The sequence below is a fragment of the Chiloscyllium punctatum genome, chromosome 12 (assembly GCF_047496795.1).
Source record: "Chiloscyllium punctatum isolate Juve2018m chromosome 12, sChiPun1.3, whole genome shotgun sequence".
In the NCBI taxonomy this organism is placed as follows: domain Eukaryota; kingdom Metazoa; phylum Chordata; class Chondrichthyes; order Orectolobiformes; family Hemiscylliidae; genus Chiloscyllium; species Chiloscyllium punctatum.
The window spans coordinates 19,262,885-19,276,054 of record NC_092750.1 but is presented as its reverse complement, the minus strand read 5'-3'; the positions used below and the strand labels follow the sequence as shown (position 1 = coordinate 19,276,054).

At 38.2% G+C, this 13,170-nt stretch overlaps 1 protein-coding gene across 3 annotated transcripts in view; it reads left to right on the top strand.

The window, feature by feature from the left end:
* The window catches only part of mtmr14 (myotubularin related protein 14), a 74,768-nt gene extending 62,409 nt beyond the window's left edge, over positions 1 to 12,359 (top strand). For 2 of the 3 annotated variants that reach the window (XM_072581967.1, XM_072581969.1), the window contains 2 exons: positions 942 to 1,094; positions 7,382 to 12,359. In XM_072581967.1, the coding sequence (XP_072438068.1) occupies positions 942 to 1,094; positions 7,382 to 7,562 (334 nt within the window). In that variant the 3' untranslated portion in view covers positions 7,563 to 12,359. The remainder of the gene's footprint in view (positions 1 to 941; positions 1,095 to 7,381) is intronic. The other variant, XM_072581968.1, reaches the window with a different exon arrangement.
* The last annotated feature ends 811 nt before the right edge of the window (positions 12,360 to 13,170 follow it).

Genomic DNA, 13,170 nt, shown 5'->3' with positions numbered 1-13,170 from the left:
TTTTTCTTATTATTATTATTTCATCAAATGTTACCCTAATTTACAGTTAAATAAATTTGTAAGTTAACGTAGAGATAAATGTGTGTACAATGGGACATCATTAAAACACATTTTTCTCTGTCCTCGTTTTCCCCAACAAGAAATGTTTATCTCCCTGCTTTGGCTCTTCCCTCAACTTTAGGTTTCCACTCTTATCAGGGGACTGCCTGTCAAAAGGACCAATCAATGAATTGTACCATAAGGAGCAACAAATCTGCAATGTTTCAGTCCTGTATATTTACTGGAGGTCGTGAAGCAAAATGCATCTACTGACCATCTGATATCCATCACAACTGCATGCCTTTGCACAATTGAGAAAATTATAACAAATTTAAATATCTTCTATTAGGTTCAGAGGCTTTAAACAAAAAATGGAATTTGGAGAATGGAGAGGAAAACTTTCTCCTTGTCACCACGCTTTTAAGATCTCCTGAAGAGGATTTCATGATTCGTATAAGCATTGATTTTGATTTCATATTGGCCTTGCAGAATCCAATTACAATCAACATTGAGAGAGGTTACAGCCTGGGTTACAAAATTTAGTCATCTTACCATCTACTGAAGTTAGATGTACGGTGATGTTTGAAATATTAATTTCCATTGAGTTTTAGCCATGAATGTTATATAGAAAGTTATTCCTGTTCGTGACGACAAAATTTTATTATTGCTTCCAACAGAAGCCTTTAACTTGTAGAAGCAGTCAGGTATTGCTGTACATAATGACTTATTGTCCTATTGGAATGGAGAAGGAAGTGGCACTGCAGTAAAGAAGAAGCCAAACGAGAAGCTCTTTCATAACTATGGAGTATGTGGGCTAACCATGTAAAATTTTATATTAAAAGAATACATCAGCACAAAAGGCCAGCTGTGCTTATTTTGTATTTCACTGTCTTCTTGTGCAGCTCCACAGAGTATTCCCAATCTTCATCCTCTTCCACGGATTATGGCAGCTGGCAGATCGTGTCTGGCTGTGGCAGTATTCATGACCAGGCTGTAGTTACCAATGACTCACCCCTCCCCTTCAGTGTACAAGATGATGGAGCCAATGGAAGACTGTGAGTGTTGCTGAGATTATGCAACTTTTGCCTCAGAATTATTTAATCCTGTTATAGGTGTCTGCCTTTCTCTGTACATCTGTTGACCCTCTCATCCACCTCTGACCCCATGCACAATTTGCATGATTCTTTAAGCAGCAAGCTTAAATCTGAAATCTCACTCAGTACAAACACGGATCTCCTCCAAAAGGAAGGAATATTTACAAACAACTAAATAGCATGTGTCTTGAATTCTCAAAGAAACTAATTTACACCAATCTTTGGTAACCGGAAAAGCATCACTAGTTTGAGGCTGCCTGCAGAAGTGGAAGAAATTTTTTAATTTGCAATTATAGAGGCAGCTGTCGGTAATGTTACCAAATGTGAGATCAAGAAAACAGGTGCTCACTTGTTTATCGTTTGGTGAAGTCGTCTTTGTATTTCAGGCATTTATACCTGACGTTAAATGTATAAGGCTCTCAATAAGCAATAAGTACAATTGTGGGGTGGGAGGAAGAAGGAAGAACAAAACCGAAGTATAAAGGTGAAAATGAACAGGCTGTGAGGTGGATTTTTGTGCTGATCTTTGTTGTGGTATGAAAGCAAATGGTTGTGACCTCTTGCAGTCAATAAAAGAAATCATTTATGCTTAAATAGCTGTCAGAATTGAAACCAGCAAATAAAGGCGACTTGCAGTGAGAACAGAAATAATTCCCATATCATCATCATTCAGGCAGTGAACTGTTGCTGACACTGTCAATGAATGTCTTAAAATGCTTAGTGATGAAAGAATGAGCCCTTTTATGGAAAATGATCATCCAGCCACAATATGCCTTCAATACTCCAATCCAAATAAGATTTTCAATTTTTCTGAACGTAGTATGAGAGAGAGAGAGAGAGAGAGAGAGAGAAAAATTGGGTCAATAATGTGACTGGCACAAATGGTTTTGATAGGAATATAGAAAGTTTTCGCCTTTTTTAATTACAAGTTCGGTGACTGAACAGGCTTGTGATGTTTGTTGTACCGAAGGTTACATGAACATCTACGGCAAAGTTATTTTAACTATGAATAATTCACAAGCACCACAAGTATCTATTTAGTTGTAAGAGATGTAGCTAAAATATAGCCTATAAAAACATCTAACAAATGGGAAAAGAAATCCTAATGATTTGGACCACATTTTATAGAATTGAATTCCAGTGAATCCAATCCTATGACATTTGTTCACACTTCAGTTTCCAGCTCAAAGGTGAAATGTATAAACTCAAATTCTAAATTGACCTCCCGGTAGTGCCAGATCACCTTCTTTTCAGATTGATTTAGTTTATACTCCAGATTTGTCCTTTTTTTTGGGGTGGGGGGGATGGGAAATAGGAAAAGTGTGACGGATTTAAGCTGTTGGAATGTAACTTTCTTGATTCTTAACCTTGGGTTGTTGTGCCACTTGATGAATGCTGCTCCATTTTTTTGTTCTGGAATCACATGCTTCTGCATAGTTTTTGTTACAGTAGACTTGGTAACAATGATACTGAAGCCTAGTTAACTGGATAAAGATGTTTTGTACAGCTAGCTTAATTTGATCCCCCTGTTCTAAAATTGAGTTGGCTCTGAGAAGATTGTCCAGATTGGTTTTGAGCTGCTTGAACGTTGAGAGACATTTATCACCCTCCTCTTGGAACTTTGGTTCTTCTGTGTTAAGTGGATGATCTGTCCAGCAGACATAATCTCCTGCATGGATTGAGGACTACAGATATCACTTAAGTTGTTGACTTGAACAATGACATAGGCAAAAATGAGTTCTGCAGATGCTGGAAATCCAAGTCTAGATTAGAGTGGTGCTGGAAAAGCACAGCCGGTCAGGCAGCATCCAAGGAGCAGGAAAATCGACGTTTCAGACAAAAGCCCTTCATTAAGGACTGAAGGCAGGGAGCCTCCAGGGTGCAGATACAAATGGAGGGGGTGGGCCTGGGGAGAAGGGAGCAAAGAGTACAGTGGGTGGCTGGAGGTGGGGATGAAAGTGATAGGAGGGTGAAGCAGATACGTGGGAGGAAGATTGGCAGGTAGGGTAGGTTATGAGGATGATGCTGAGCTAGAAGGTTGGAACTGGGGTAAAGTAGGGAGAGGGGAAATGAGGAAACTGGTGAAGTCCACATTGATGCCCTGGGGTTGAAGTGTTCCGAGGTGTAAGATGAGGCGTTCTTCCTCCAGGTGTCTGGTGGTGAGGGAATGGTGGTGGAGAAGGCCCAGGACCTGCATGTCCTTGGCACAGTGGGAGGGGGAGTTGAAATGTTGGGCCACTGGGCAGTGGGGTTAATTGATGCGAGTGTCCCAGAGATGTTCCCTAAAGCGCTCTCCGAGAAGTGTCTAGTCTCCCCAGGGTAGAGGAGACTGCATCGGGAGCAGTGGATACAATAAATGACATTAGTGGATGTGCTGATGAAACTTTGGATGTGGAAGGTTCCTTTGGGCCTTGGATCGGGGTGAGATGGTTGGGAGGGGTGGGGAGCAGGTGCAGGTTTTGCAATTCCAGCGGTGGCAGGGGAAGGTGCCAGGAGTGGAAGGTGGGTTGTTGTGGGGCACTGATCTGACCATTTAATCATGTAGGAGATGCCAGTGCTTTGTTTGAGGATACCCATATGTGGTTTTGTATTTGTCCTTCTGGCAGAAACTTTTTTTAAAATGATACTCATGAGAATACAACTTGCATTGACTTTCCCAAGCTGTTGATTTCCAATGGTTCCTCTTCAGACATTAATGTTATCACGAAACCTGCATTAAAATTAGCCCAGGTGAATGATTTTTTTTTGGGATGGCAGTGATGACTTCATCAAAGTCAGAATAATTTATTCTTAACATTGTCATCCAAGTCAGAGGTTTGGGAATAAGCACTTCAATTACAGCTGAGAGGTGGTGTGATGTCATGAGCTTTTCATTTCAGCATTTGGCAGTGCATCCAAGAACACCTTCTGGAGGTCAATACAAGCTCCTTGCATATGAGGATTCCTGTCAGTTGTATCATTCCAGTTTAAGGTGCTTCCCCACACCTTGTTCCTTCAGCTATTTCCACACACACCCTCAGGAAGGCAAGTCCTATTGAGAGCAATGATGACTATTTGGAGTTGTTTGCAGTTGTTTTCAGATGGTCACTCCTGGGATTATCCATGTGTGTTCTAATTCTGAGAGTTGAAACGTGTCGAGTTTTCTTTCTTTGAATGCACAGTTTCTACTGTGTGTACTAAGGACCCAGGAATCCAACAATATACTGTCTATCAACTCATGCAAAGCTTTTTGAAGCCACCACCTATAAAAGAGTAAGTTCAAACTGCTTCATTAGTAGGATGGAATCTGTCATCTTGAGGATAATTATGCCATCTGGCAATCCTGGAAAGAATATTTCAGCAACTCCTCAACCATGAACCCTTGATAGTGATAATAAGCAATCAAATATATAAAAAGCAAAGCTCTTGATGATACTCAAGTTGCAGTTTTCAAAACTGGATTTTTGCACACATTAAGACTCCATGCACTCATGATGCATATTTTGGGAGGAAGCGATTTCAGGAATGCAACAGTTGTAACTGTCTTCAGAGAGGAGGTTATTCATACCGTGGAAATTGTTATGTGTAGCAGAGGAAGACCTGATGCACTTGCTCCTACTTCCTGTGGCTGAAGGAAATCTTGTCTCGGATAGGCTATCTTAGACCTTCCTCGGGAACCTCTGACGTTGTCTTTGAAGCTAAGTAAATCCAAGAAAGGTGTTGAACACCGCATGAGGAACTCCAAATTGCACTTGTCGATCTTCCCATAGGATTTGCTTCAATAAGGTATGAGGCCCTGCATTCTTCTCCAGCAGTTTGGATGTTGAAGAAACTTCATCATATTCTGCAACTGCCTCATGAAGACAATGGTCTTGAGAGGAGGTCTGAGACATGTGCTCTCAAAATTCGGAATGCTGTGTGAGGGCCTCTTTTCTATTTACTGTTTACTGGGCTGGGGTCACTCACTTCATCATAGATCAACTGCTGTCTGGTGTGTGTATTAAATCAGATGGCTCCATTCTGCTCCAGATTTACAAGCCACTGTCTATTTCTTCAAATCTCCATGCAGGAGACTGAGCTTGTTATTGAATGTTAACAAAACTAAGCTAGTTAGTTTAACCAAGAATTGGTCACTCCCCATATGTGCTGAAAGGAGGACTGGGGACCATGTTAGCAACTTTCCATGTCTTGACAGGAATCCCTCTCAAAAGGAAAACAAACATTGTTGCGCCAGCTTAATTGAGCAGTGAGTGTTTGACAATGAAGACCTCCACAAGCCAACAGAAGTCCTAGTGTACAGAGCAGTTGTTGCTGCACTGCTTGACTGCAGCACTACCCAAATTCTTATCAGCAGTACAGGTGTTAGATTTCACTAGCTTTTGCTGCATTCTCTGGAATTGCTGGGCGGACAGTCGGTCAAAAGGTGGTGATCTACTTGAACCCAACTCTGCAAGCATTTAGAGAAAACCTTTGAAAAACTATGATGGACTGAACATGGTATATGGACAGCTGAACCTCCTAATCCTTTATTCTCCACTCTCAAATGCCAACTTTCCACTGGTGGGCGAAGAATCTGCTAACCTGAAACTTGCCTTGATGTGCAGCAGCATTTACATCAATAACTGGGAAGCATTTGCTTCAAATCATTGTGTTGCATCATGCTTTTCATCCAGTCATGAATGAGGCACAGCAGGGACACAGAAGGTAGGAAAAGTAAATACTGTAATCCGGTCCCACTAACCGTGGGGTGCTGTGCCACATGCATCCAATATCTGTGGGTTGAGCATTGATCTGTTCACAAGTAGGAACTTGTGATACTGAGTAAGTAGATGTCATCCTCAAATTGTAGACAACTAATGGTGCAGTGGGTTGTTAAACCCACACATGGTACTAGATTTTGTACAGTCAGAGTTTTCGGTTAGTGATTTTTTTTTTCCCAACTGGATAAGTTTCTGCCGTCTACTAGACATCCAGGAGATGAATGCAACCTGCCAAAGTGAGATATTTGATGTAAGGCTAACATGGAGCAAACGATTAAAGGGTCACCTATTTTAAGTACAAAACACAAAGTTGGGTAGTATACAGGGGTAGGCTGCAGTGCTAATTTCAATACAGGCTAGATTCATGAATGAAAGTCAATTCTACTTACAAGCTGTAAGTATCCTATATGTTTAACTTCAAGAAGCTACAGATCCAGAAATTGCTACCAAATTTGTGCTTGCATACAAGTCATGTTACTATTTGATGTCAGAAGTTGTACAAGCATACATGGCATACTAGACCGTTAGGGAAAGCTGAAAATAGCCTCCCTCAGATTGACATTGCAGCTATGAAGTTTACGGTTTAAAAAAATCTGGAGTACAGGCATTATGATGTGATGAGGAGTCTGATTGGAAGATAAGTTTTTTTGTTATAATTGAAGCTGTAGATATATCCTTGTAATTGTGAACTTTTTTTGAAGTAAATATGCAGATTTTGCAGCATCTGTGGATTTAGAAATTACTAAAGTGGAATCAGAGTTCTGAAAGAAGTTTTGAGTGCTGAAAGCATCAGACTTCCCATTAAGCATCCACCCCAAGTTGTCACTTTAGAAAGCTATTGAGTGTAATTTTTTAAAGATCAAATAACATTCAGGATCACTTTAATTGTACTCCCAGCTGTAGTCATTTTGTAACTGAGGAAAGGAATACTCAAATGAAACCAATTAATGGATTCGCGCCAACTTCCAATCCTTTTTATCTTTTCTTGTTTAAAAGTAAAGAATTTAATCAGTCTTGAGGAGGAGAAACAAAAATTACCTATTCAGTAAGATTACTGACTGGCCTGCCATAATAATTACAGTTGGGGAAAATTGGCTTTCACCTGTTAATGTGTTACTTATCTGGGGGACAAGTTGATTATAATTTTGTTCACTTGAAGTTTGTGCATGAAGTACAGTGGGAGAAAGGAATGTCAGATTGGTTCAGTTTTTGCCCTCCATCCAAATCAGTGCATTTCAAGAGCTAGCAAACATGATGTCCAACACCTCTGATTTTGACAAACTGCAAGCTATCAAAGATTCTGATTTTGATTTATTTTCTTCAGAGCAGACAATGTCAGCTTGACTGACTGTGTGTGCACGTGCCATTAGGAAGCTATTTTTGTTTTGAAGCAGTCTAAGAGCAAAATGTTTCCAGATTCATTTGAATGCCAATTAAAGGGAGTAATGAATAATATTATGGTCTCAGTTGAATTTCAGATTTATAAGAGAAATAACTTTTATTTTGCAGCTATCAGCACATCCCAGAGCGCAGGGCCAAGTTGGAGGAAGTCAGAGCCATATTTTTGTCTGCATACAGTGCAACTGTGGGCCTCCGATCTGTATCGTCCAGTCCATCGTCATCCATTGGTGGACTTCTGGAACAGTTTGCACGTGGAGTTGGGCTGAGAGGCACAAACAGCATTGTCTGACGTAGCTGGCTTTTGTTTCTTTTTCTTACAAAAAAAAGTATGGATCACTGTGCAGATAGTGACTGTGACAATGCCAAAGATGGACTTGTGAATTTGTTTTTCAACTCGATAATATATTTCATTTTTTGACCTTGGATCGTATTTAGGTATTTGTGTTTCTTCTCCAGTTCATTTCTCCACCTTCCAGAAATAGTCACTGTCCCCCATCTCACTGCTATTCCACAAATATCCAAATATTGGTGAAAGGAAGTAAAAATAAAACAAATTCAGCCTTTGTTACAGGACTACTTATTCATGAATTTTTTTTGCCTCCTCTCATTTATATTGGAAAAACTTGTCACAACTATTATTTTCAAGTTGGGAATCCCATATTATGAAGCAATTGGAAGTAGTGGTGAACACATCCAGTGACATTTTTAAATCTTTTTTAAAAATTGCCATCATTGTTAACATACTCCAGTCTATGATCACCTGACTGTATAGAAGAATTTGGGTCTTGCATCTTCCTTCTCAGGCTGCTTTTCAAAATGTTTAGGTGTGATGAAATTAATTCTTTTAATTAAGGAGCTAGACTGCAATAGAGTTGTTTCTTAAAACAAAAATTAGCAAAATTTCAGCATGGTTGATTTCTTTCTTACAAGTGTGGGTCTTATTGTGGTGTACTCTTGTTGATATAGTGGGATAATGTGTTTGGCATAGTCGTCAATCCTAATTACGCTAACTTATAGAATGGTGGGAGCGAGAGATGGTCTAATCAAATCTGAGAGAATTAAATTTAGAAGCAACTAGCTCAAGCAACTTGAGTGGCCACAAAGGCAAGTTACCTGGTAAGTACAGGAACTAACCACTGCTGTGTTTTTTCATACCTTAACTACCGACGCTAATAAAACTGTCAGTAGTAAATGATTTGGCTTCAGTAAGTTTCTGCTAGCTTCTAACAACTTGTCAACAAACGAATAATGTTTGTCAATTTAAGAAAGAATGCAATAGTAAGATGGTATGTTGTCATTAGCAGATCTAATTTAATTCAGCGTTAGACTTATTTTCTAAAGATTTAAGATTGTTTCTATTTTTTTAATACTGCATTTAACCTGCTTGAGAAACTTGGATAATATTTTTGTAACACTTCTCTTTAAAAATATTTATTTTAAGCATCCATGTTTCCTCTTAAAATGTAATTGTTCTTCTCTGGGTTCCTGCTATTCATATTTTACAACTTTTTTAAATTTTGTTGCCATTGAAGATTAAGTGAAGAGAGGACTGTGTAATGCAGCACTTGAATTGCAAATCTTGGAGTTTAAATTTCATGCTTCGGCTCTTTATAGGATGGAGACGATTCAATGGTTAAATGACCTTAATGTTTCGATCAAGCTGTTGACTCTTAGATCAGCATTGAAGATTTTAACATGGAAGAGCATAAGAAAGGTCAAGGATGAGGAAAGACTGTAGTCCATCAAAGTTCACTCCTCCACAATTCTCCCATTATGTCCAGTTGCATTTTGAATGCCTAATTTTGTTGCCTAACCTAGGTAGCAAATCTATCCTAACATTTTGCACTGAGTAAAGAATAGCAACCGAGTAATTGTTCCAAACTTTGGATTTCACTAATTTAAATCCACCTCACTTAGAGATGTGTTTGCCATATCTGTGGTATTTTAACCTTCTTCACAGATCCTCTCCTCCTCCTTCTGCCCCTTCACCCACCTCTATGTTTCTGGAATCACTTTTAGGATTAGGTTTTTGTTTATTCTATATTTAAAAGGTGTGAGGAGGATGCAGTAGCACTTGTTAAGAAATAAAACAATGTTTTGAGTGTAGATCTCTCAATCCTGACTGTAAATGAAATAGAGTATACCTAAAATGTTAATTGCCTTGTATCACTTCAGCTGCTGGCCAACCTGTTGTACATTTCCAACACACACTTTTTATTTCAGATTTCCAGAACTTAATTTTTTTTTTAATTCCTGCAGTTCTTTATATACTTTACATCCCAGTCCACTCCTACCCTCTGTGACTGACCATAAATAATATGTAGTATTGCACATGGTAATACTTTTTATTCTTAATAAGTATTGATAAGACAGTTCAAACTGATCATGGTAAGTTGTTTTTTTTTAAAAAAAATGTTAAACTGACATTTTTAATCATTTGACTGTGAATTTGAGATTCATCTGTTTAAGTATGTGCATGGCACATTTGGAATGTTTCTTTAATGATTATACATGAAATTATTGTGCCCAACAAAAGTACTCTCCAGAGACTGATTGATTAAAGATCCTTACATCTTGTGTTCAAGTTTTAGATGGAAAATTTAACAAGAATGTATCGATCAATACAAAGTGTAACTGTCTTGATAGATTAATCAGGCATTTTTCCAATTAGCTGTAGCCAATCTAAGCCCCCTTTTTTTCCCCCTATTATCCCCAACCCACCGTGTTCAATTTTAAAACTATTTCCTGCACGAATATTTGATTGTTAACCTGCATAGCACATATCTCAATGATTAAGGCACTAAATCTTTCTTGAGCGGTAGTTATTTACTCTTTGTGCTTTCTTACGATAAATGTAAAGAGTGATCCCAGGAAAGTGCACCATGACATCCACATTGGTCTGTTTTTAAAAGATACATTGCTTTATTACAACTAAGTTTACTGTTTTCTAATCCTTTTTTACGATGAAAAATGTCTGATTTTGGATTTGTTTGGATAACTTGGGGACTTCAACAAATGCTGGAAATCCTTCATTAGTTGCAGCATTCCCCTCCCCCAGCCTCCCATCCAAGAGTATAAGAAGCATCAGTTTTTAAAAAAAAACTCTCAATTAGTTATTTATCCAAGATATACTGTCTCAGAAAATCTTTATTCTTAAAGCAGGATTGCACTTCATGTCTTAATGGTGTATGTAATCTCTGAAAAGATTTGTAATTATCTTTGTGGACTGAATATGCTTTCGGATTTGATGTCAGGAATTTTGAAGACAAAGGTCTTCTGCCCACTGCCCCCCCACCCCCTGAGAAAAAAGATAAATTGTACATGCCTGGCTTCTGTAATAAGACAGCTAGAAATTTGGTATCTTTGTGAGTACTGATGAAGGGTTATGTTGCCCAACCTGCTGTGCCTTTTCCAGCGCCACACTTTATCGACTTATCTTTTTGAGTTGCCAAATTGACCTTGGTGTTGACTATATGACGACCAAGATCACTGAAGGATCCAGCTTGTTGCTGGAATGAGAGATTCCCATTAGCTGGAAGTACTCTATTAGAAATGGTCTACTGCATTTACCACACAGAATCTGTAACCTATACTCGCTGAGGGAAACCGACAGCCAAAAAGCTCTTTACATTGGATTCAAATTTGGCTGGAAGGATAATAGGAGTTATCGAGCAATAAGACACTAAGCCAACAAGAAGTACTATAAATGTACCTGATAGGAGGAATACCATGCTTAAGAGTGGTCTATCTCTTTAAATTTATGTTCCTCTGGTTTTGAAATCTTAAAGCTGCAATGTCATATTTGATTTATTTTTGATTCAACCTTGCAAACAGCAATTAACTTATAGCAAAAAGTGCTTCTGAAAACTGTTTTGTGAATTAAGCCATATTCTCACCCGTAAGCCTGAGAGGTGTCCTTCCTCATTTTTCCATGTAGATCTGGAGTAACGTAATCATCTAGTATTGCGACCGGTTTTGGGCAAGCAATTGTGTGGTTACCAATGAAACTTTTTTTCTATGACTCTACAAGCTATTTGCTGCACAAAGATACAGCATTTGCTGCAATGGTTATTTAAGCATCAATTCTTTTGGAAGCCCATTCTCCTTTGATAATGCTCCTTTATAGCTGCAGTCTTGCACATAAATAATTTTGGTCAACATTTTCGAAATACTCTTTTTCAAAAAAGTGCATGAGATTCATATAAAACGATATTTGTCTAAATGTAAATTAAAGAAAATTATTTTCAATTGTTAAATTAAAACTACTGTAAAACTAGATTCAAAGTGCATCTCTTAATGCTGTACATTGTTTCATTCTAGAAATTAAGAATCAAGTAGACTATTCTTGAAAGAAAGCTTTGCAGGATGTATAAAGCTACGGATGTCTTAATAGTAGAGTAACAATCTCTGCTTTCAAATAGAGATCATGTATGCTGCTACTGTTGCTTTCTTTTAGTAGTAATGGTGAGGGACATGCAGTTCATCTGGAAAGAAAGTTTGTTTGTGTTATTAGTTCTTCTCTGCAACATTTACCTATATCTCCATCCATTTTAAATCAAGACTAAGGATGATCTGAATCACAACAGCCACTTAACTGGGCCAACTCGTGTAGGGTATCTAGGGCATGTTCTGCAATGTACTCTGATTTGATATTTAGTTTGGATCACTGACCCCAGTCAATTTTCTTATCTTTTTACTGATCCTGTGCAAAATCTTCCAGTATACAGTCAGAAATAATTACTTGTTCAACTTGATTTGATCAGTGAATTGAGGCCTTATATTTTCCCCTTTCTTGCTGGATCATTCATCTATCAAGCTTAACAGAGCAATGTTGAGGTAATTTGTGTTTATATGTTGCAGGAACTCCTTTTGGAGAAACTTGTTTATGGAATATTCTGTACTCTTGAAGTGAAAATACAACTTAAATTTTCACAGATTACTGTTCCATGAAGTGTAAAATCTTGCAATATGGCAAATTACAGTAATGGTTCTTCAGGACTTCTTGAACTTGTTTCAGGCATTATCTGCATGTCTATAAAATGTTTCAACTTGGATACAAATTAAAAAACTTGTAATCTTGATCAAATGATTGTCATATTCTTTTGAATGGTTCTATTGAATGTGTCACAGAGCCAAAGATGTGCTTAAACACAGTACTATTAACAATTCTTTTTCATGAACTTAATTCAGACTCTAGGCTGAAACTATAAAGTTATTTAAAAGCTTATGGAAAGCTTATAGATCCTATCCTTGGCTGTACTGATCATTAATTGAACTTGCACAATTTATTAATGCCTTAAATATTTTATTTTCATATCTGCATGGGAGACCCTTTATATTTCATTGCTGTTGGGCTCTGCTGTTCTTGTAATTACTTGTAGGTTCAAAATTGGCACATCATTGAAACAGGAGCAGAGAATCTAGCAGCAGAAGTAATCCATTTAGCCCTTTTGATCCTGCTCCGCCATTTATTATGATCCTGGCTGATTATACAACTCAATTGTCTGTTCCCACTTTTCCTTTGATCCCCTATGACTCAAGTTCTATGTTAATCTCTTTGAAATAATTCACTGTTTTTTTTTGGTCTCAACTGCATTCTGTGGTAGTGCATTCCATAGGCTCACCAGCCTCTGGGTGAAGAACTTACTCTTCGTGTCAGGCTTAAATGATTTACCCCATATCGTTAGTGTGTGACCCTGCCATTGGGAACATCCAACCTGCCCAGTAATGTTAGCATTCTTAGATTTATTAGCGATCCCCCTCATTCTGTTGAACTCCAGCAAATATATTCTGAACTGATCTAACTTCTCCTCAGTTGTCAGTCTCACCAACCCAGGAATCAGTCTTGTAAACCTTTGCTGCACTCCCCCTATAGCAAGAACACTCTTCCTCCAGGC